The following is a 26,082-nucleotide window of genomic DNA, read 5'->3' as shown; positions in this document are numbered from 1 at the left end:
CTACACATTTGCACACATTTCTCATCCACATTCTGTTAAAGAAAACCTTTGTTATTCTCCTCCACTTAAGAAGCATGTCTCATACTAAGACCGTAGGTTTTATTTTCAATGACAATGAGAAAAAGACAATATAGATAACACTTTTCAAAGTCAAAAGAGTTATGAGTGGGTGCCATTACCTCAAACAACCTTACAGACAAAAGGAGCCAGGAGATAAACATAACACAATCCGGCAGGCAAAATGTATCCTATCTTCATTTAAAGGAGAATTACAGTTATACTTTTAGTTTAAAAAAAAAAAAACATAAAAGACTACCATAGAGCATTTTGTAAACTGTTATATGAAGCTGTAAGAGCATACTGTATTTAATACTTCATACAACTTGGTCAGAAATCTTGCAAGGAGCACCTGGTCATGGCCAGTTTATGGTGAAATTATGTTCTTTCCACTTCTGGATTATGTCCCCAAAATAGCTCACTGGATAATTAAGACGTTTAGAGCCGGTTCACACTGGGGCGACCTGGTCGCCTGACAGGTCGCCATAGGTCGCCTGCCATAGAGAAGCTGTGGACCCGTTCTAATAGGAGCAACACAAGTCGCTCCGACTTAGAAAAAGGGTCCGGAGCTTCTTTGGGGCGACCCGGAGCGACCTGCATAGACTTCAATGTGACTTGTGAGGTCGCCCCTGCAAGTCGGATCGCTCTAATGTGAACCGGCCCTTAGAAATCCTTCTGTAACGAATGTCATCAGTATGTTTTGCAACAATAAGGTTGTGAAGGTCTTGAGAGAGCTCTTTGCTTTTACCCATTATGAGATGCTTCTTGTGTGACACCGTGGAAATGAGACACCTTTCTATTGGCCAATTTAGGGATGATCAAACTTTTGAAAAGTTTGGTTCGGCCAGAACACGCGAACTTCCCGAAAGTTCGATTCGGATTCCAGGACCCCATTGAAATCAATGGGACCCGAACTTCTGGAATCAAAAAACACCATTTTGAAGCCCTAAAACCCAATAAATGCCCCTAAAAAGGGCCTAGGGTTCTGGGTCATGCGTCGTGTGTGTATATATATATATATATATATATATATATATATATATATATATACATATACTGTACATAAAAAGTACATTAAAAATGCAGGAAAGGGCACTGGGAGGCATACTAATGTGAATTTATCTATTTTGCAATGTATCAGTGTGTTTGGTGTGTTTTACTTTTTGAGATATATATATATATATATATATATATATATATATATATATATATATATATATATATATATATATATATACATACAGTATGTATACCCCTAACCCAAAATCTGCATAGTGGGGTCACCCTGACATGGCAGAGTTCGGTCACCCTGGTATGGCAGGCAGAGTCAGCTAAACTACATTACGGGTCACCCTGACATGGAAGAGTTCGGTCACCCTGGTATGGCAGCCTCAGGCAGAGTCAGCTAAACTACATTACGGTCACCCTGACATGGAAGAGTTCGGTCACCCTGGTATGGCAGCCTCAGGCAGAGTCAGCTAAACTACATCACGGTCACCCTGACATGGAAGAGTTCGGTCACCCTGGTATGGCAGCCTCAGGCAGAGTCAGCTAAACTACATTATGGTCACCTTGACATGGCAGAGTCAGGTCACCTAAACTACACTACGGTCACCCTGACACTTAAAAGGTATCCCTACAGAAACTAGATTATTGAATCTAACTATAGTGGTATATAGTACCCTAACTACACTGCATATCCCTTTCCTCACACTAAAAGAACAGCTCCATACAGCAGGAGTAACACAAATGCTTCCACTCTCTTCCACAGCCCCTGTATTACAGTGTTAGAGGTTTGGCGGGGCTATCTTATATAATGGGGGGCGCATGGGGGGGCGTATTCACTCCTGATTGGCCTCTGGACCCCATAGTCACTCCAATCACATTTTACTGATGTTTCTGGGCCAATCACGGGCTTTTAAAGCCCAGTTCCTGTCCCATTGCATTTTGGGCGGTTCTGGTGGCCAAATTCCAAACTTTTACCACAAAAAGTTCGGTATTCGGCCGAATTTCGAACAGCCAATGTTTGGGTCGAACCGATGGTCGACCCAAACCATTCAATCATCCCTATTGGCCATCAGTTGAGACTAAAACAGCTGATATTAATTTGCACTGACAAGGGGGAGGATTGCTTTCTAATTACTGATAGATTTCAGCTGGTGTCTTGGCGTTCCATGGCTTTTTTGCACTTTTCTTCATGTGTTCAATAATTTTTCCCTGTGTCATTCCATTTTTTTTACACATAACTTCATTTCTGAATTTATTTGTTTTGGTTTCTTTGTATGTATGAATTTCATTGCTGTGAAAATTTCATGTCAATAGCGATTTATTAATTGTTTTATCTAGAAAAATGGTTTTACCCGCTGTATATAGAAAAAATAAAAAAAAACCAGTGGCGATTAAATACCACCAAAAGAATGCTCTATGTGTCTTATAAAATTATATGAATTTCAATTGGGTACAGTGTTACAGTGCTGAAGGCTGAAAATTGGCCTGGACCGGAAGGGGGTGATAGTGTCTTGACTTGAAGTGGTTAAAGAGATAAGCCCACAAGGTGGCATGCACCTTATTGGATTTAGCCCCTAGTAATCCAAAACATTTTAGAAAGAGGCCAAATTCCTGGACTTCAGGTTTAAAAATGGTGAGAACTAAAGTTTATTTTTTTCTATACAAAACCAATCTGTACTACAACAGTCATAGCATTCCTTGCTGGGAAGAATCTTCAGGATGAAGAAAATTGCTATATACAGTAGAAAGCATTCCCATTAGGTAGTGTTTTAGCATCAATGTTTTTTTCTGAATATAAATTAATGTTTCTTTCACATTAGAAAGATTTTTTCTAACTGGAGTATTGTGTCAAATGTAGTAATCCATTCTAATCAAACACATTAATGACTGATTTATCTGACTTCAGTCAGTTGAAATCTAGTTACTATAGGTTACTGCACTTTTCACATTATCACTGTTTTTTTAACGCCTCATTAAAAAAGTGATTTCCAACTGCAAAAGATAAGACATTTTCCTTTTCCATTCCATCAATTTAACAGAGAAGATAATTTTTATTTGTTGAGTTTTTCAATTTTTGTTAAATACATGAAACCATTATAGAAAAATGTTAATCAAGCATTAGTTAATGAAAATTCATAAGTGACCTGCTTTTATTATTTTGTCCACACTGAACTAATAAATGCAATTTACTGCACATTATTATACAAAGGAATTCATTTTACCCCACCACTTAAGTATTCTTTCCTTGTGTTTGTATCAACTTCTCCAGAGTATAGTAGGCACTTCTTTCTTAATTCTAGGTCAGGAGGATTTACAGAAAAAGACAGGGACATACAGTATATTTATTAGCCAACAGAGACCTTCATGAATAATGAAAGACCTAAATAGATCTTTGCATTCTATAGAGATAAAGTCAACATATGCAGTGAAAGAGAGAATAATGATTTCAATAGAAGTTGCCACTAGATCCATGTTAATGTTTGCTATGGTACTGTCGGTATAATGTGCAGGTCTCTTCATAGAAATACATGGCAAAATAATTAGTGTGCTTTTTTTTTACACATATCTGTATGTTTTTTTTTTTTGTTTTTTTAAAGAAAGTGTGTGTTGCATCATCCCTGTAGTCCCTGAGCATTCCCCTGACCCTAACCATACAAGTTTATGTAGAAGTGTGATGTTATTCAAGGAACCTTTTCATAACTCAGTAGAGGCACTGCCGGATGTGAGCAGATTCCTGCCTCCTCAAGTAAGCCAAAAAACAAAAACTGCTTTGGATTATAAAGCTTAGCCCCAGGTGTTAACATATTTACTGGATTAACTTAAAATGAACCTGAATGCAAGATGTGAAGATATATAATGTAATAGGGAACATCTATAAATGTTAATATGCCTAAGCAGTGCCCCGGAAATGCTCCTTTTTCTTTAATGCCTCCTGTGTCTACTGACTCCTTGCAGTACATCTGTTGTTTGAAAGGCATGGCTCCCTGACTGCTGGTCTCACAAGAGTGTGATGTCACTATACTGCTGCATGCTGGAAAGGAATCTGCATTGAATGTATCCCTTGATTCTGTTTCATTGATTCTGTGCTTCTTCCAACTCTCCTTCTGCTTCATGAATTTTCCCCAACAGCTATCAGATAACCAGTCATCAGTCATCAGGGGACAACTCTCACTTAAAGAAGCAAAGCCATGCTCTTCTACTAAGATGGCCGCCTCCACACAGAAACACAGTACAACACAAGGCATGGCATGGGAGGTCAGTGATGATGAAAAGATTAGCTTCAGGGTACCCACAGGCAATACTGGTGACTAGTTCTTTACCCTCTGCTTGCCTTTTTGGATAGCTTCCATAGTTCAGGTTCTCTATAAAGTATATCTAAAGCCAAAGAAAACAGGAGGCAGTTGTCATGCAAGCTTACAATAATAGCTTTAATTAGCTAAAAGCTGACTTGTGGATTATTAGGAATCTTGGTGGCCATGCTGTAATATGAGAGTGTTATGAGGAGGGGAGTGCTTGGCTGTGATGTAAGAGCGTTATAAGTAGTGATTAGCCCAACTACCCTGAGTTTGGTTTAGCAGGGGTTCAGCGAACCTAAAAGAAGTTCGGATGCCAAACTCAGACCCTATTTAAATCAATGGGAGCTGAATTTTTCAAATTAGAAAATCCTCATTTTCTGAGTATTTGGATAAAGCAAGTGGGTGTCATGAAATAGCATGGTACTGCCATGAAAAATATGTACCAAAAATAAAAAAAATCAATTTTGTCAGGAGCAGTGTTTTTTTCAAATGCTTAAAGTGAAACATTTGATTTCCTTTAAATAACATGCATGGGGGTGTCCTAATCTTGTCAGTGAAGGGGCACACTTCTTTGATGTGCAGAATGTGTTGCAGCAGCACTGACATTTAAAAAAAAAACTTTTTCAAAAGTGTCAGAAAATGATTTAGACAACTGTCTGTTTAAGAAAAAAACACACACACACAGACCCATCTAATGATCTGCTATGTACTTTGTGGGACTTTTAGAGTGTGTGTATTTTTTTTTTACTAAAGAAAATGGCAATGAATGTAATTTGCCTGATTCATTTTTTTTCTATGTAAATCCCATTTTTGAATGGAAAAAAAATAGAATAGAGTCCCCCACCCACACCCCAAATGCATACCAGACCCCATTTGGGCTTACAGGTATTTGAATGACCTGTTTATTAATATAGGGAGCATAGGAGGTAATTCGTTTTTGACTGATTTTTCCCATAAATCTATATAATTTTTATTTAATTTGGAGACTACTTTTATTATTTCTCTTCTTAATCTACACTATATTACAAGAAGCCTTCACATTCATAAGTCTAAATATAAAAACAAGACAAAGTTAAATGCTATATTAAAGCAAAGCATTATTAAATGGTAAAGATAAAAAAGAACATTGGCTGCCTGGTGCTAGAATGATTTGCTTGTGTAGATGAAGCACATTTCAGTTGTCCTTATGTAACTCGGTCAAACAGATGAGCATGTGGGTGCCACTATCTTCAGTTCAGTGATGCTGACAACTGTTAACTACTGTTTGCTCCAAGCAAAACAGAATAGGAACACGTGACTGTTATTCTTTTCTGATGTTCTATAGTCTCAAGCGTTTTAACAGCAGACTTCTGTTACAGATTTTACTATTTGTATTTTCTTGCACCTACAGTATTATACTGTATAACTATCCGTACCTGCTGACTCTTCTTAAAAAATTCCAATCCACCAAGTGGCTGCTCCAGCACTTCAACGAGTGACAAAGCACCTTCAGCATAATCAGCAAGTCGAGTTAAGTTTTATTTACTACCAATAAAAACTCGTGATCTGAGTGTTTAAACGCCTTCAACATGTCAGTACAATGTATGCATATTTATTGGTCATTATTATTAAGGGGTGAGTCATTTTCATGTAAACAAACAACTGGTGGCCATCTATGAGGCCCATGCTAAATTAAAGAATGCAGTAATTGCTGGGTAAGTGGTTTTAAGTTTGGAGGGAACACAAATAAAAGCAAAGCTGTGTCCACCCATTTAAGAAACATGTAGTGCTGTACTTAAATTTATTAAGTGTATTTTCACTTACAGTTTTTAATTAGTCCTCCTGCAAAGCACCATAAATACCTATTGATGGTGCCAGTGAAGTCCCCCTAAAGCTTCCTGTAATAGTGTGGCAACAATGCTGCACTGATTTTGAATTCAGAGCTAAGTTTCCACTCCATTGTAGGCTCTGGGCGCTTGCAATACAGAGAAATGAAAAATGTTATGGAGGGAGTGGCTATCAGCATTGTGACTGCTTACCATCAATCAGCATATTGCCAAATCTAGTCCTTCTCATTGTTTTCTGGATCGATGGCATTGCCTCAGTTGCTGAAACCCTCCTACTGTCAGCTTCCTTTTTTTTTTTTTTTTTTTTAGCAAAAAAATATTGTAATTATTACCCAGAGTTAACTATAATCATAGCACCAACAATAAGGAAAATCCATAGCTAACTTATATTATCACATACAAAACTCTTTTCACAGTTTTACAAGGGTTAGGAGCTTAAAAGCATTCTAAAGTCAGAAGTTTTTTTATCCTAGGGCATTCTTTGCCTAGTGTGTGCAGCAATCCCCCTCAACCCCCCTAAGCCCCCGCTATATCCAATGACATTCACGAGTGCCTATGCTATCCGAGACTCTCTCTCCTGATTGACTGAGACACAGCCGCGGTGCCATTGGCTCCCACTGCTGTCAATCAGTCTCAGTTAGCCAATCAGGAGAGAGAAGGGGGGGGGTCAAACGGCAGCTCTGTGTCTGAATGGATACATGGAGCTGCAGCTCGGCTAAGGTGCCCCCATGGCAAGCTGCTTGCTGTGGGGGCACTCAACAGGAGGTAGGGGCCAGGAGAGCCAAAGAGAGACCTGAGAAGAGGAGGATCTGAGTTGCCCTGTGCAAAACCAACTGCACAGAGGAGGTGAGTATAACATGCTTCTTATTTGATTCGAAAAAAAAAAAAACACAAGACTTTACAATCACTTTGACTGTAGTGTAGGCTGCAGACTAGCATGCTGTTTGGCAGTGATGTCAAAAGACTGAATGAACAGAAAAGCAAATCATTTTGCAAGTAAAATAGTATATACAGTGGGTACGGAAAGTATTCAGACCCCCTTAAATTTTTCACTCTTTGTTATATTGCAGCCATTTGCTAAAATCATTTAGGTTCATTCTTCTTCCTCATGAATGTACACATAGCATCCCATACTGACAGAAAAACACAGAATTGTTGACATTATTGCAGATTTATTAAAAAAGAAAAACTGAAATATCACATGGTCCTAAGTATTCAGACCCTTTGCTCAGTATTTAGTAGAAGCCCCCTTTTGATCTAATACAGCCAGGAGTCTTTTTGGGAAAGATGAAACAAGTCTTTCACACCTGGATTTGGGGATCCTCTGCCATTCCTCCTTGCAGATCCTCTCCAGTTCTGTCAGGTTGGATGGTAAACGTTGGTGGACAGCCATTTTTAGGTCTCTCCAGAGATGCTCAATTGGGTTCAAGTCAGGGCTCTGGCTGGGCCATTCAAGAACAGTCACGGAGTTGTTGTGAAGCCTGTGTGCTTAGGGTCATTGTCTTGTTGGAAGGTAAACCTTCGGCCCAGTCTGAGGTCCAGAGCACTCTGGAGAAGGTTTTTGTCCAGGATATCCCTGTACTTGGCCGCATTCATCTTTCCCTCGATTGCAACCAGTCGTCCTGTCCCTGCAGCTGAAAAACACCCCCACAGCATGATGCTGCCACCACCAGGCTTCACTGTTGGGACTGTATTGGACAGGTGATGAGCAGTGCCTGGTTTTCTCCACACATACCGCTTAGAATTAAGGCCAAAAAGTTCTATTTTGGTCTCATCAGACCAGAGAATCTTATTTCTCACCATCTTGGAGTCCTTCAGGTGTTTTTTAGCAAACTCCATGCAGGCTTTCATGTGTCTTACACTGAGGAGAGGCTTCCGTCGGGCCACTCTGCCATAAAGCCCCGACTGGTGGAGGGCTGCAGTGATGGTTGACTTTCTACAACTTTCTCCCATCTCCTGACTGCATCTCTGAAGCTCAGCCACAGTGATCTTTGGGTTCTTCTTTACCTCTCTCACCAAGGCTCTTCTCCCCCGATAGCTCAGTTTGGCCGGACGGCCAGCTCTAGGAAGGGTTCTGGTTGTCCCAAACGTCTTCCATTTGAGGATTATGGAGGCCACTGTGCTCTTAGGAACTTTAAGTGCAGCAGAAATCTTTTTGTAACCTTGGCCAGATCTGTGCCTTGCCACAATTCTGTCTCTGAGCTCTTCAGGCAGTTCCTTTGACCTCATGATTCTCATTTGCTCTGACATGCATTGTGATCTGGAAGGTCTTATATAGACAGGTGTCCTAATCAAGTCCAATCAGTATAATCAAACACAGCTGGACTCAAATGAAGGTGTAGAACCATCTCAAGGATGATCAGAAGAAATGGAAAGCACCTGAGTTAAATATATGAGTGTCACAGCAAAGGTCTGAATACTTAGGATCATGTGATATTTCAGTTTTTCTTTTTAATAAATCTGCAACAATGTCAACAATTCTGTGTTTTTCTGTCAGTATGGGGTGCTATGTGTACATTCATGAGGAAGAAGAAGAATGAACCTAAATGATTTTAGCAAATGGCTGCAATATAACAAAGAGTGAAAAATTTAAGGGGGTCTGAATACTTTCCGTACCCACTGTATTTTTTATAATGCTGTCCACGAGGTTTAGGAGTGTATCTATGGGAATGTTTGACCAATCTTCCAGAAGCGTATTTGTGAGGTCAGGCACTGACTTTATGGACCTTACTTTGTGCACTGGTCCAAATCATTTGGTGGAGGGGGGATTATGGTGTGGGGTTGTTTTTCAGGGGTTGGGCTTGGCCCCTTAGTTCTAGTGAAGGGAACTCTTAAGGTGTCAGCATACTAAGACATTTTGGACAATTTCATGCTCCCAACTTTGTGGGAACAGTTTGGGGATGCCCCTTTCCTGTTCCAACAGTGCACTTTTTGCACTCCAGTGCACAAAGCAAGGTCCATAAAGACATGGATGAGCGAGTTTGGGTTGGAGGAACTTGACTGGCCTGCACACAGTCCTGACCTCAACCCGATATACACCTTTGGGATGCATTTGAGGGGAGACTGTGAGCTAGGTCTTCTCATCCACATCAATGCCTGACCTCACAAATGCGCTTCTGGAAGAGTGGTCAAACATTCCCATAGACACACTCTTAAATCTTGTGGACAGCCTTCCCAGAAGAGTTGAAGCTGTTAAAGCTGCAAATGGTGGGCCAACTCGATGTTGAACCCTACGGACTAAGACTGAGTTGCAATTAAAATTCATGTGCATGTAAAGGCAGGCGTCCCAATACTTTTGGTAATATAGTGTGTGTGTGTATGTATGTATATATATATATATATATATATATATATATATATATATATATATGCATTTCAGTTGTATGTTTTGCTAGAGTTCATTTTTAACATCTTCTTTCATCAATCCACATATTAGCTGTTGTAGCTGCTAAGAAAATGATCTAGCAATCACTGGCATTCATTTTTAATTTACTGACTCTTCAGCTAATCAATGAGCATTTTTTTTTTCTGCAGAGGGCTCTGAAGTTTGCAAAGCAGCTAAGAATGTTAAGTCTCCTTTAACTATGTAAAACCTTGGATGTCTTTTTTTGACTGCCAATGATGCTTCTTCTGAGCTTGTCCTAGTTAAGATTTATATGTGAGATTTCAAATCTATGCATAGGTTAATAGCCATGATTATATCCTAATTATTTATATTTTAATAGTATCTCTAATAAACAATTTTCCTTTTGTTCTGTTTTTTTAACCCTTTGTGTATTTGTCCTTTTAAGCAAGCATTCATAATCATATGACCCTGACTTTGTCATCCTATATATTTGTCAATACATTCCGCTTAACTATCTTAGTAATGCTCCACATTTTGTGACCTATTTTTATGCATTGTATCTTGGTTATCATTTGAGGTTTGGTTTTAGATCCCTAGGTATTCTGCCTGGGTCATTTGTCTGTTCTGATTATCGGTCTTTATGAACATCTGTTATCTACGCTTTGACTGACTGCCCCACTTATTTTTAGTATACTCACATACTGTACATGTCCTTCAGCATGTGCAATTATTTTTCTGCACGCTTTACTGTAAAGTTGTATTATTTGATTTTGTTATGTGTTTGGTATGCTAAACCTTATGGTAATATACTGGTTGTAACTTTCAGTATCTGTTATTTTTTGCAAATATTTGTTACATTTTTTATGTTGACATAATTGTTACTATACTCTTTATTTTGCATATAAGCGTCACAAAATAACTTTTAATAGTTTTTGCCTGGTGTACCTCATTGCTTTCACTGTTTTTGGGCTCTTTTACATGGTCCGCCTCTGTAGGCGGATCCATGCTGCTCAGCGGGGATCAATCCGCCGATCCCCGCTGAGTCGGCGGATGACAGCTCCGCTTGCAGTGCGGAGAGAGAGGTGTCACAGCTCCCGCTGCTCTCTATGGGGGATCGGATGAGAGCTGACTGCCTGTCCGCTCTCATCTGATCCCATCCATTGGACGGATGGAAATATAAGGTTTCCATCTGTCCAAATTTCACAGACAGGATCGGATACGGATGGCAGCGGGTGTCAGCGGAGGTGTCTCCGCTGACATCCGCTGCCTCATAGATCTGCATGGAGGATCTGATCAGATCCGCCTAAAAAACTGACAGGCGAATCTGATCGGATCGCCCATGTGAAAGAGCCCTTAGGTTATTGTGGCTTCAGCAAGACATATCCCATCCTACATTTTTTTACTGTATTTACTGAAATGTTTGTTTTAAAACAGTAGTCCTAGTTTTTAAAAAATGGTATTAAATCTAATTTATTTCACCTTCTCCAAAATTAAAAAATGTATTTATAAAACATCTTCTAATGCAGGAGTTCCCAAACTGTGGGTCGGGACCCACTGGTGGGTCGTGAGCTGCATTTGAGTGGGTCACGCTGAGCAGGATATCATTGAGAGCAGGCCAGCTTAAATTATTCTGTGCGAGCCCGCAAATTACAGAGAGCCAAAGCAGTCAAATTGCAATGGATTCAGGTTTACGGAGGCTGGTCTGCATTTCCCGCGAGGAGGATACTTGCATCAGTGAGTACATATGTGGGCTGTTATGTAGGATATGTTCATGGGGTGCAGAGCCAGCTCCTCAGTCCTGCTGGCGGCAGCGGTAAAGGCTAGACTGGAGACAGGATTCTCACAGCTATAGCGGGCAGAGACAGCAGCCTCAGTGTCATAAGATGACCAGATGGCCTGGCGGTGTCAGGAGTTCATGGCAGCTTCTGTGACCCCAGTAGAGGATCTGAAGGAGAAGAGCCAGGACACCAAGACCAGCATAGAGCTCTTCTTCATGGAGACTCTAGGTGAGGTGTGCTGGGCCCTGGAGAGGGCAAACCGAGGCTTCGCCTTCACTGTGGACCGCTGGGAGAGGAAGGAGGGTGAGTGCCATATAGCCTGCTGATCACTGTCCTGGGGTGGTTGATTTCTGTCCTCTGCCTGCCTTATACTGTCTATGAGGGTGCTGATTACTTACAAATCCGCTTATACACCACACATGCCACAGGTTTCTGACCCTTCACTTAGAACATTTGGCAAGTGTATTCAATAATAAATTGAAAAGTAGTAAATTGATATTGTTAATTTAACATCTCCCTCCCTTTAGCCCCGGTTCACACTACTGCGTGTGCGGGGTTCGCATGTCATGTCGGAGCGCACTGCTCCGACATGACATGCGATCAGCTGTGCGGTGCGAGTTTAGCCATACAGTTTGTATGGCTAAATTCGCATCGCACCCGCAGCAAACACGCACAGGAGGCATTTTTGCTGCCGCATCAGGATCGGATCGCACAGCGGTTCACACTTGTGCGATCCGATCCTGTGCGAACTGCACGATCGCACTGCGATATGCGATCAAACTGGGGGTGTCGTTAAGATTACATTGACACCCCCAGCGGATCGCATATGGCAGTGTGAACTGCCGGGGGTGCGTGTGCGATGCGGGAACAGGCTGCGAGTTCGCAGCCTTCCCGCATCGCATCAGTGTGAACCGAGCCTTAACCTCCCTGGCGGTATGATTCTTTTGGATTTTAGGTGCTGAAAGTGGTACCATTATTTTGCATGTAATTCTTGTGAATGAGCAGCCCAAACCAACTGTATACATTTATTATATATATATATATATATATATATATATATATATATATATATAATGTATACAGTTGGTTTGGGCTGCTCATTCACAAGAATTACGTATATATATATATATATATGTATGTGTGTGTGTATATATATATATATATATATATATACACACATACATAAAATATACATAAAAAGTACAGTAAACCTGCAGGAAAGGGCACTGGGGGGCAATGTAATGTGATTTTTTTTTTATTTTGAATGGTATCAGTGTGTTTGGTGTGTTTTACATTTGAATTTGCCGCCGGTTTCACCCCCCGGCGGACGTCAAGCCGGGGGTCGCAGACGATCGGGAGGAAGCTCCGCCGCCGCATACCGCCCGCATTCTTCGCTGGATCCCGGAGAAAAGGTAAGTAAAACCTCTACCAGGATCCAGCTATCTTTCTAGCGCTTTTGGCTCTAAAATCTAACCCGGAGTCACGCTCGGGAATACCGCTAGGAAGGTTAAAATATGTATTATTATTATTATTTGCGTTTATAAAGCGGCAACAAATTCTGTAGCGCTTTACAATATTCAATTACAAGCAAGTGGGTCCCGAAAAATAACTGTATTCAGAAGTGGGTCTCGGCCCAAAAAAGTTTGGGAAGCCCTGTTCTAATGCAATCAGCATTTATTACAAGCAGAGACAAAATAATCAAATAGAGTTAGGCTCCATGTACACGGGACGCTGGAAATGGCCGTTTAGGAGCAGTTGGGCGTTTTTTTCAGAAGTCCCTGAACGCAGCTCCATGTTATCTTATCTGTCCATGTACACATGGTAGTTTACAGTCATTTGCAGGCAGTTGCGTTCAGGGACTTTTTTTAGAACGCAATTATATTGCGTTCGAACGTGTGTTTCCCGACGTTTCAAACGCAGGAACGCGGCCGAACGTGACTAAACGTGACTGAACGTGATGAACCTACGTTCAGCCACGTTATACGTTTTTTTTCTTCCATTCAAAATCAATGGTTCCCTATGGGAGCCTATTGATTTGAATGGAAGTCGCACCGCAAGTCGGATCCGACTTGCGGCGCGACCTGCACTGTGAGAATCTTGAGGGGGAACTCCACGCCAAAAATGGGAAAAAAAACTGCGTGGGGTTCCCCCCCAGGTTCCAAACCAGGCCCTTCGGGTCCGGAATGGAATTTGAGGGTAGCCCCACGCCGAAAAAACGGCGTGGGGTCCCCCCCAAAATCCATACCAGACCCTTATCCGAGCGTGCAGCCCGGCAGGCCAGGAAAGGGGAGGGGACGAGCGAGCGGCCCCACCCCCCCTGGACCACACCAGGCCACATGCCCTCAACATGGGGGGGTGTTGGTGCTTTGGGGCAGGGGGAGCTCTGCACCCCCCACCTCAAAGCACCCTGCCCCCATGTTGATGAGGACAAGGGCCTCATCCCCACAACCCTGGCCGGTGGTTGTGGGGGTCTGCGGGCAGGGGGCTGATCGGAATCCGGAAGCCCCCTTTAACAAGGGGGCCCCCCCAGATCCCGGACCCCCTCCCTATGTGAATGGGTATTGGGGTACACTGTACCCCTACCCATTCACCCCATAAAAGATAGTGTATGTAAATAATGACAGGAGACGTTTTGGAAAGTTTTATTAAAAATCTTCATCCGGCTCTTCGGGGTCTTCTCCTCTCCGGGGGTCTTCTGCTCTTTTGCTGTCCGCCCTTCTGCTGTCCTCTCTTCTTGTCTTCTCCTCTCCGGGGGTCTTCTGCTGTCTTCTCTCCGTGGGGTCTTCGTGTGACACAAGGGGCGTGGTCTCCCGATGACGTCACCTGGCGGCCACGCCCCTAATGGCTATATAATAAGCTGCAGAGACCAGAGGCCGGCATAATCGCTGGAGACGTCGTCGGAGGAGGACCGGAGGAAGAAGGAGAGCCGACAGCCGACAGCACAAGAGCAGAAGACCGGAGAGGAGAAGACAAGAAGAGAGGACATCAGAAGGGCGGACAGCAAAAGAGCCGAAGACCCCACGAGAGAAGACAGCAGAAGACCCCCGGAGAGGAGAGGACAGCAGAAGGGCGGACAGCAAAAGAGCCGAAGACCCCACGGAGAGAAGACAGCAGAAGACCCCCGGAGAGGAGAAGACAAGAAGAGAGGACAGCAGAAGGGCGGACAGCAAAAGAGCAGAAGACCCCCGGAGAGGAGAAGACCCCGAAGAGCCGGATGAAGATTTTTAATAAAACTTTCCAAAACGTCTCCTGTCATTATTTACATACACTATCTTTTATGGGGTGAATGGGTAGGGGTACAGTGTACCCCAATACCCATTCACATAGGGAGGGGGTCCGGGATCTGGGGGGGCCCCCTTGTTAAAGGGGGCTTCCAGATTCCGATCAGCCCCCTGCCCGCAGACCCCCACAACCACCGGCCAGGGTTGTGGGGATGAGGCCCTTGTCCTCATCAACATGGGGGCAGGGTGCTTTGAGGTGGGGGGTGCAGAGCTCCCCCTGCCCCAAAGCACCAACACCCCCCCATGTTGAGGGCATGTGGCCTGGTGTGGTCCAGGGGGGGTGGGGCCGCTCGCTCGTCCCCTCCCCTTTCCTGGCCTGCCGGGCTGCACTCTCGGATAAGGGTCTGGTATGGATTTTGGGGGGGACCCCACGCCGTTTTTTCGGCGTGGGGCTACCCTCAAATTCCATTCCGGACCCGAAGGGCCTGGTTTGGAACCTGGGGGGGAACCCCACGCAGTTTTTTTTCCCATTTTTGGCGTGGAGTTCCCCCTCAAGATTCTCACAGTGCAGGTCGCGCCGCAAGTCGGATCCGACTTGCGGTGCGACTTCCATTCAAATCAATAGGCTCCCATAGGGAACCATTGATTTTGAATGGAGGCAGAAAAACGCTGCTAAAAGCAACGTGGCCAAACGTGCAATAACGCAAATGGAAAAAGCTACTGAAAGCACGTTTAACAGCTGCTTTTTCCCGGCGTCAGAAATAGCTTTGCAGGACGTTTTTTCTAACGTCCCGTGTACATGGAGCCTTAGTTTTAAAGGAGTGAAAATCATGAAAGCTGTTTTCCTGATGTTGTTATAACTATAGCAGGAACACAGATCTATGCCTTCCCCTAGTAAAAGCACCCCTCATGGTACACAGAAACACTGGCTATGCATACAGTTACCCCTTTGGTGGCCCCTGATGTTAACCCTTTCCCAGCCAGTGTCATTAGTACAGTGACTTTGCATATTTTTTATCACCGATCAATGTATTTGTGTCAAAAAGTGTCAAAAGTTCCAATTATTGTCAGAATGCCTGTTGCAGTATCGCAGCCCTGCTATAAATCGTTGTTCACCACCATTACTAGTGACAAATAAAAAAAAATAGCCTATAGTTTGTAGACACTATAACTTTTTCGCAAACCAATAAATATAGGCTTATTGGGATTTTTGTTATCTAAAAATATGTAGCAGAATGCATATTGGCTAAAATGTAAGACATTTTTTTTTTATTATTATTATTTTATTGAATATGCTTTATAGCAGAAAGTAAAACTTATATATACATTTTTTTTAAATTGTTGGTGTCTTTTTGTTTATAGCTCTATTTGTGGTGAAAAAAAAGGACATACATTTTGTTTGGGTATAGCGTTGCATAAACATGCAATTGTCATTTAAATTAATTCAGTGCCGTATCGCAAAAAATGGCCTGGTCAGGAAGGGGGTGAATCATCCGGAAGTCTATCTGGCTTATTTAGTAAAGAAGTCAAAGAAAAGTGAGGAGCCGCCAATCGGTCCAACCAATCAGTAGAAATCTATTTTTTGATTTGCTACACGAAAGTGAAATCTGATTATGCTATAGGTTAATTTTCCTTTACACATTCACATTCCAGTTTATTGAATAAGGTGTGAACACCAATTAGTTTACGGTAAATGAAGATTGAAAAAAGTGCTTTGTTAAGAAACATGGAAACTAAGCGATGTTTCAGTTCAGCAATCTATGGGTTTTTTAATTCAATGGGCAAAATCAAAAAAGATATGATACTTCTCAAATACAAAACATTGACGAAATGAAACAGTATATATATTTCAATACATACAGCGTATATCAAAGGTCTAAAGCCAGTAATAACCCCTTTATAAGGATACATGTGCCTATCACCAGAAAAGAAAGCTCATTTTGTAAATAGGGGTATAGTATCTAAGAAATGTACAGTGTATGTGATTTTTTTTTTTTGCATACTATTGCCAAAAACAACATGAACCTTACCATCTAGTTCTTCCACTGAGATGTTGGCAAGCTGCTCGCTATCGCTTCCTGTGGAAAGTGATCGGTTCAAGTAGTTATTCCCTTTGTACAACAAGCCAGCAGTCACATGATGGAATGGCATCTTCTTCCTTCATTTATTAGAAATGACAATACATTAAAAAAAAAAAAATATTACCCATGAAAGTTCATTATTTAGATTTATGTTGAGACTTTGCATTAAAAAAAGGATCATACATTCACTATTGATTTGAAGCCTTTTGTTTTGTAATTTTTTGCTTTTTACTTTTTTTGTGATGACGTTAAAATGTGAAACATTCTTCATACAAGTCGCCTTACACGGAATCTCTGTTCTAGGTAAATTTATAGTTGCCTTTTATTAAATAATTTCAATAAAACCAGTTTAAAAAAATAAGATCATTATTGTTTTTGAAAACATACCATGCATATTCAATTTCTAAGCTTTCCAAGTACTTCATTATCTCAACAATGAAAGACTGATACTTATTTTCTAATGAACCCACAGCTGAAGCATATTTGAACCTTAAAATAAAAATGTAATATATTGCAGCTTAGTTGTTGTCACTGCAATCTTTTTTCTTTCAGGCTATTTTTCCCTTAATTTCACCTTATAATCCTGCAAGTAACACACTTCCTGTCCTGAATATGAATATGCTTACCCATGTACCTACAAAAGGAGCTGAAGGCTGAACTTCAAACATTTCCTTTTCTCTTCATCTACATTACATGAGGAATGAGCCATGGATGGTGTCATTTTTTTTATTTATTTTTTATATTATTTGTCACATTTTTTTTTTCTTACAATAATACTTTTTTTTTCCCTGTTGAGGAGCTTTGGTCAAATATTAGGGGTCCAAACAGTCCCCTGATGTCTCACTTTTGAGACAGAGAAAGGGACTAAGAACAGAGATTTCCCAGTCCCTTTCTTTGCAGCCTCAACTGCACTGGACAAGGAATGAACGGTAAGTGCTCTGTGCTGAGCGGCATCCTGTTCATTCACAAACTGGAGCATAGTAAATATAGTTAACTATGCTTCAGTTATGAATGAACATCGTGAGTGATCGGTGTTCATTCAGAAAAGCAAAGGCCAGTAAATTACATATTTACAAGCCAATTCCTTGCCCTCTACACTGAAACAGCAAGGAAGGATCGCAGTCTACCCATCACCTGCCTGCGATCGACTGGTAGAGTGCAAACGATGAGCTGCCAACCCCCAGATTAGGGTGTGCTTAGGCACACCTGCCACACCCCATGCGCAAGCCTATGGATTCGGGAAAAGTCAACAAATATTTTTTGTACATACATACATACAGAAAAAAAAAAACCTATTGGGTGGGATTTGTGAGACACAACTTATGCGACATCTCAAGATAACAAATACAAACTTTTACTATATAATTACAACAGTTAAAACTGATAAAACAATGGCAGTTGCAGATACTCCCATTTGTTGCAAATCCATACATAGTATAATACAGAGATACCCTTAGTGGGTAAAACTACCTCTATTCCACTTTCTGTACACACATTGACCATTTCACAAGCAAGGATCATCACCCCGATTTGTGGACATGTAGGACTGCTTCACAACTTTGACGTGTCCATCATGTACTTTATGGCACTTGATAAGGTGCATGAGGATCCCAGAGGGGGTGACTTTTACAAAAGAGTCCTGCAGTGGGAAACACCGTGGCAAGAATGGGCAGCCTTGTGTGCACGCCTGGTGCCCCTTATGGGTTCCAAGTATGCGCACCTTCGATGCTCGGGCTGCAGTGATGTCAGACATTTTTGCATCATGATATCATAAAAATGGCAACCACAAGCCTGGCGTGCATACACTCAGGGACTGGGAGAGCGGGGAACCACCATATTGGGTAATCTTCAATGCCAATTGATGTCTAGTTTTAGGTGGAAAAGCAGCCATTTTGGGGACCATATATGTGGCAGTTTGCCCCCTTAGTGACTGTGGCACCTTCTGGATGATACCAGGGATGGAATATGGATGCTATGGGCTGCTTTTGATCCCTAATGGCTGGTTTAACATAGGTATTTATTCTTCAAAAAACAAACTGTGGGCAATAGAAAGGAAGTAAGGTCACTCATGTGCTACCCACCATACAAGATCAAATAAAATAATATTATAGTGAATCTTGCTGCAAACACCTGTAGTGTCCCCACAATCACTATAATCACTGCAATATAGATCCAAATAAAATAGCTTGGCACTACATTCCAATGTAATTTAGTGTCATAATAAACATGAAATATCAAAAAATATAAGGACTAACCTAGTCAGAGTATCCATAAACGTGCTCCAATATACTTAGATAATGTTCTCATTGAATAACGTAGAAAAATGTCTAAATAAAAAACATAAATACATAAAAAGTCCAAATGCCCTACTGGGCAGTGAACCAAAATCCCAGGGCTGTAAACTCAGATTCAGTGCAACAAAAGTCCCATTAGTGTGCAATAATATTATTAGTAGGTGTAGTTAGGTTCTTCCACATAAATCACTTCACTGAATAAAGTCCAGTGCTCCATCAGTGTGCTCACACTACTGTGCAAAATGGCCGCTCACCTGCAAATTAGATATACTGCGCTTTTATTTAAATTGTGTAATCTTCCTCCCAGACTAGTCAATGTGTGTCTCTTCAGTAGTCTTCCTAATCGGTTGTTACATGTGATGATTATAAGAATCTACAGTATCTAGTGTACTACGTTTAAACAAATTTATGAAAAATAGTAACACTCACATTGATATTCTTGTACAACAGCAAGTAATATGGGTCACACAGCATCAAGCTACTTAGTAATTCAAACTTCCAGCCAGACGCGCTGCGTCACAATCATGTAAATTTTTTAAAGGTTGGAGATCTTGCGGACACCACCATTATTTATATACACAGATACAGCTACCATGGTAACCAATAGTGATATATTGCACAATCCACAATATTAAATCAAAATGCATGTAGACATAGTGATCTTAATGGTTAATAAATGCAATTAATAGATACCAGAGACTCCAATTAACTAAATATAAAACGCCTATCATAAAAATCAAAGTGTAACGCCCCATCTACTCATTGACAACCCTTAAATTAAAAAGCACCTAAATATCCATCAGTTTCGGAAGGCAAGCATGCTCTCATAGAGCTAAAAAGCCAGAAAACTGGTGAAGAATAACATAAATAAAAGAAAAAAATAAAAATTATTTATTAATAAATTGTCCCCACTTATCACAATGAGAGTAAATAAAATATATATGTGTGGTTATTTTGTTCCTCCCTATCAAGCTGATTTTGTTTTTTTGAGTAATTTATGCTTGACATAACATAGTTGTAATGTGCTGTATTGCATATATTCCTGTTTATAAGAACCTGACATATACTATGTACAGGTTAATATGTGATATTTATTCATAGCAGGAGATGTAATTTTTTTTTTTTTTTTTTTTACATTGTTCCAGGTGTTTCCTTAGGCTTTACTGGGTTTATAACTATAGCTATCTTATCCTTCTTCCAAAAGCTTAAAATATTAATTGAAGAACTGCTAAAAGAGTGAATTCACCTGTGATATCTTTGGGGCGGCCAACACTCGCTTGGTGGGTCATAACTTTGCCCTTTCTCTCCTTGGATTGTTCAAACTGCATATAAGCCATCTCCCTCGGAGGGCTCCAGGTATACCTTTCTAATGAATTTTCACTATATATTTAAATATTTTGCATTGGATTTTGTCAATTGATTTTTCATTTGTGTCTTATTATTTAGAGGAATTACAGCATATTCTCTATTCCCCCACTGTCTTTTCCTGAAGAAGTGGAATATCATCCATGAAACATGTAATGTCACAGAATCCCCAGAGAGTGGAATAGAGGCTACCCACCAAGTGTATCTCTATATTATATTATGGATGGATTTGTGACAAATGGGGGTACCTGCATAGAAAGCGGTCCTATTTTTTTATCAGATGGACTTTTAACTGTTGTAATTATATAATAAAAGTTTGTGTTTATTATATAAGGTCCATAATGTTTTTTTTTCTTCAGTGTGCAGCCAGCACACTGTTACACTCTTGGTATCAGGAGCTCGGAAAGTTTCCTTTGCCAGCACCCCACATGTCTGGGGTGGATGAGGGGCTCAGTATCAGGGGCAGTGCTGCTTGGTTCAGAGCGTTATTTGGTAATACACTACATAACCTGTTTAGTCTGATGAATCAGGGGATGTTCACTGTGTTTTTTAACAAACTATAGATTTTCTAAAAGCTTATATAAAAAAATGATTTTTTTAAAGCATAATTTTAATTTTAATATTTAAACCCATTTGCTATTAAAACAAGTTTACTTATAATTTATACATGTAATTCAAATGACTATTACACTTCTAAAAATAATTTTTAAAGGTCATAAAATGAATTAAGTTAGACAAGAAACAAAAACAATTAAATTATACACAATTTAATTAAATTTCATATCACATATTTGTTCAGCAAGCAGAATACATTTTTAGGGCCACTAAGCAAAATAACCAGCTGAATGAATTTGACTACATATATAAATCAGGCATACCTCTGCAAATATATGTGTTACCATGGCCCAAACAAAATGCAAACTATACTACACCCAAGTGAAATGTTAAGGGGAAAAGAATGGACATGCAAGGGGGGTATGGAGATGGCAGCAGGTGTAGAAGGGGATATCATAAAAGATGAAGGGGGTAAGTTACATAGTGTAAGGGAGAGTAGGGGGACATAAGGAAAATAATGGGTAAGAGAAGGGCTAAACAGAGACAGGAAAACGTATACAGTATAGTGATACAAAATGTAGCAGAATAAGAAATGGGATGGAAAGATACTATATGTTCGACTAAGCAAAAAAAGCAGACTGGTATTTTGAATTTTATGCAAAGGCAGCAATATTTTATGCTTCCTTTTGATAATTTTCATTGGAATAAATTATTCTGGCCTCCAGCCAGGGTTTTTTTCATATTTGGAGACAGAATGACAACAAAACTGAAATTCTTTATTTTATACCGCTTTGTGTAAGTAAAAATATAATGGGACCAAGGGTCCCTTTAGCAGATCACCAGTATCTGGAGTAGCCATAGCTAATTATCTTTTTCTACATCAGCAGTTAAGTTGAACATTGCTCACCCACTTTATAGATTTGTGGTTAGGTGAGTCAAATTTTTTTTAAATCGCTTTACTACAAAATAGAACCACTTTTTGTATACGTCACCCACTTTAAGTACCTGTAGCACTACCCCTAAGAAGCCACAGTCAGAGTTTTGGGTCCCTCTATAGTCTTCACAGCCAGGCAACATGAATTTTCCATCACATTCAGACACAAGAAACAGCCCACATGCTTTGTTTTTTAGGATTTATTAGGGATTTTAATTTGGATAGGGTAAAAGGGGTTATGGGATGCCCATCATGATTCAAAGAACACAAAATGAAGACAATTTCCTTCTCTGGCATACTGCAACATCAGGTACTTGACTGTCCCAGCCAGAACAGCAACAGTCTCCTAGGAGTTTGGTGTCCCCCTGAGTGGCTTTTCAGCAAAGTCCCAGCTTTTGGTCCCTTTAGTGAAAAATACAAGCCCAACTGGCAATGCTATCTGATCCCAGGGCAAAGGGATTGGGTAAACAATAAACTGTATCCTGAAGACTTGCCAAGAATTTGCATCTAGCATACTTCTCCCATATATGCCCTGGGGGTGAAGAGGCACTCACATTGTCCTTGTTCTGCAGCTATGGATAGAACTGCTTTCAGGCCTTCTGCTGGGCTGGTTTATTTCCAGGCTATGCAGGTTGTCCTTTTCCCCAGTGAACTGCATGGCAGTGAAACTCCCTCTGTCAGCTTTAGTCCTTCCTCCAACCTCCAGCCTGGAGGAAGAACCCACCTTCTCCGGGCACCCTCCTAGGCTACACAGCAGCACCTCCACCATCCATCTTCCAGCCGACTCCCCTGCTGGCCATGCTCTTCAATATTTATTGGCTGGTTCAGCCACCCTGCCAGGTCTCCTGCCTGGGGATTGGTCACATTTCCATAAATATTCAGATCAGCACCTCCTGGCCTCCGCCTACTAGCTTCTAGAAACATCTCCAAGCTTCTAGAACTAGGGGGAGTTACTGACCTGCAGAGCCCTGTGACTCACGCCCAGGCTTCTAACAAGTCTCTATCTACACGACACAACTATGCACACAGGAGGGCGCTACATACCTAAACACACAGAATAACTATAAATTAGTGACGTGTAGGGAAGGTAGACACAGTGTTTGATTTTGCCTGTAATGATAATATTAATAAAATGTACTTTATATAATGCCTTTAAAAACTACCTTCTCAAAGTGCTTTGCAAAACAACAACAAATGATAAAGGGCAAATGTGTACCCCTGCGCTACCTCTGTACAAAATAGTAATCCAAATGTAGTATGCACAAATTAAACCAAAATTAACATATTATTTAAACAAGTTGCTGCAGCCAACCACTGTGTTCCCACAAGTATAAACAATTATTATGCAAAGATTGGTGTTGCACAAACTGAAATATTTAATCTGTATTAACAAATTATATTAATTTCATAACCTGTGGTATATATATCATAACATATAAAGTGCATAGCTATAGTGTAGTCCATTTCAAAAAGTGTAAATATGTCGAAGTCAAAGTGTGTAACAGTTCATTCTCCAGTGGTAATGTGACAAAAGTAATCACTTATTTTCAAATAAAGTGCTTCTCGTGTGAACATATATAAACAAAATGGTGTATTTTCACCTCCTTGTGAGTCCTCTGTGCTCCAAAATCTCTCACCTTAGTAAGTAATCAAATGCGCTTTTTGATTAAAATGCACAGGGCAATATTCCAAGCATCCTAGCAGTGCTCAGGGCAATATTCCACTGATCCTAGACTGGTTGTAGGTCTATCAAATGTGTTTTGATATATTAGGAATGGATACTTCTTGGTAGTGTTTTTTTTTAAGGCTCCATCCACCACGCACCATCCTTATCCTCTGCAAGGTGTGGGTCACTTTTCTTTAACTTAACATATGGATGGTGCATGGTGGATGGAGCCTTAAAGGGACCACTGCCAAGGAGTATCCTAATAAGCACTTTATTTTTAAATAATTTATTAATTTAGTCACATCACCACTGAAGAATCAAATGTTACCCACTTTGAGATATATATTTGTACTTTTTGAAATGGACTGCACTATAGCTATGTACTTTATATGTTCTGATATATACCACGTGTTTTGACTGATTAGTGGATATATACATATACAGTATATCCTTAATAGTCTACTGGGATACAGGAGATTGATCTATAAATTTACAGTGAGGATAACTTTGAGCCCTATTTATCAGGGATTCGGTTTCTTAGGTAGTCTTTGTTGCTTTGATATCAGTCAGATTCCTTCCCAAATCGAAAATCTAAATAGTAACTCCACTTCCGTGAGGAAAAAAATAGCAAATAAAGAAAAAAAAAGAATATAGCGTAATAAATTGTGACACAAGTTATATTGTAATTGAATGTTAATAAAAATTACCTTTCCTTTTCAATCTGCAGGTGTTGTAATGTTCTGAAAATGCAATGCAATATGGCTACCTGGAGCTGTTCTGTACACAGAATGAGTACTGACCACCCCCCAGAAACATAATTTCCTGCTTGTGTGATTGGGTCACCAATTTTCCCAAAAGTCTGCCTAAGATATAAGTCTTTAGGCATCCCCTGGACAAAAATGTAATTTTTGGTGAGATACACCCAACATAACATGTCAAAAGAGATGCAGACCCTGCAGATTTCCTCATTAGTGTTCTGCAGCTGCACAGCTAGTTGATAATTATAAAACTACTCCCATTAGACCCACTCAGCACAGATGCACAGAGGAACAAACAGAGATTTCTTCAGAATAACAAAAGGTAAGAATCTGCAACAAAGGTTGTAATAATCCTTGCAATGTACAGAGAGGGGAATGTTTTTTTTTCTCAACAAAAGTGGAGTTACACTTAAAGTGGAGTTCCACCCTATTTTTATACTTACCTCCATCTTCTTGCTCCGGGTCACCTGAAAAAGAAATGGATAATCGCATATTTTTTTTTTCTTTTACTTACCTCGTAGCGAAGAAAAAATACTTACCTTACTTCCTTCTTCCTCCTTCCTCGGCCGCGGCCCGTCGTCACTTCCTGGCTCTGCAATGATTCCTGGGAGCTGAACGTCATAGCTCCCAGGAATCATTGCGCCTGCACCGGCCCCGACGTCAGTTCCGGGTCGCGCGCGTCATCCCCTTCTAAACAGCTTCTGGGCATGCCCAGAAGCTGTAGAGGGATGACGCGCGCGACCCGGAAGTGACGTCGGGGCCGGCGCAGAGCATCGTGGGACCAAAGAAGGCGGAAGAAGACGCCGAAGGGGATCTCGCTGGCTTCAAGCTGCCCACATCTGAGATGGCAGCGCTGGACAAGACGTTTGCAAGGTAAGTATTTGTCCTAACAGGTAAGTGCAACCCGGGACAGATCAGAGGCTAGCCATTGTGCAATGCACTAGCCCTGACTGTCCCGGGGGTATTAAAAAAAAAAAAAAAAAAAATCCAGGGTGGAACTCCGCTTTAACTGATTAGATTAAGGTTCAGAACTGACTCAGGCCATACTTTACTTCAAAGGGTTCTTCATTTTGTGTAATTTATTATTTTAAATTTGGACATATTGTGTAACCTTTGCACTTTCAGATGCATAAGATTATTACATGGTGATTTTTGAAATCGACTTGAATAACAAACATGTATTTAACAAGAGTTCTCCACATTAGCAATAAAATATGTAAAAACCATAATGCTTATTGAAAAGCAAAATGTCTGCAAATGTTTGAGGAATGAGAAAATAATGCAGGGAATGTAAGGATTTGAAATTCTTTTTATGGATGTAATTATTTTAATGATTTGCTGAACTAGGCCCGAGCAGGTGTTTAATTGGATCTGCCAAGCAATCAGCAGTAACTTTAGGGTTTATGCATTTCTGTTAGTCAGGAGGGTAGAACATACAGTAACTGATTGCTTAATTTGTGCTAATAAACACCTGCCTAAATTTTGCTACCACTGGGAAATGCGAACAACAAAACTGGTATGGGAGAAGGAAGTCTGATTATAGCTCGTGAAAGCTCTGCTTCAATCTTCAATGAAGATGCAGATGTATTTATTTTACTCATTTATAGAGTATTGACCTATTCATCAGCACTTTACAGAAAACCAATCACATCATTCTCTATCCACAAAAGGAGCTTAAAATCTGTTGTACCTATAACAGTCATGCAAACACACACACTAGTCCAATTTAGGAGCAATAAGAAAGCCCACACATAAAATCATACATTAAGGCAGATAACAGGCAAAAACAACAACAATAAAAAAGCCTACAGAAACTCCCAATGGTACTTGTGGAAAAATAAGTTGCATTTCTTACAGCAAAAGTACCATACCTCTGAACATCAGAAAGGAAAAAACA

General features: G+C 40.6%; 1 protein-coding gene across 2 annotated transcripts in view; it reads right to left on the bottom strand.

Annotated features, from left to right (window-relative positions):
* Nucleotides 1–26,082, bottom strand: part of CALN1 (calneuron 1) — a 428,896-nt gene that overhangs the window by 286,803 nt on the left and 116,011 nt on the right. For both annotated transcript variants that reach the window (XM_082247000.1, XM_082246999.1), the window contains exon 2: nt 16,563–16,690. In XM_082247000.1, coding sequence (XP_082103126.1) covers nt 16,563–16,683 — 121 coding nt within the window. In that variant the 5' untranslated portion in view covers nt 16,684–16,690. The remainder of the gene's footprint in view (nt 1–16,562; nt 16,691–26,082) is intronic.

Source organism: Pelophylax lessonae (assembly GCF_965119305.1).
Source record: "Pelophylax lessonae genome assembly, chromosome: 2".
Classification (NCBI taxonomy): Eukaryota; Metazoa; Chordata; class Amphibia; order Anura; family Ranidae; genus Pelophylax; species Pelophylax lessonae.
This window is presented reverse-complemented; position numbering and strand designations above follow the sequence as displayed.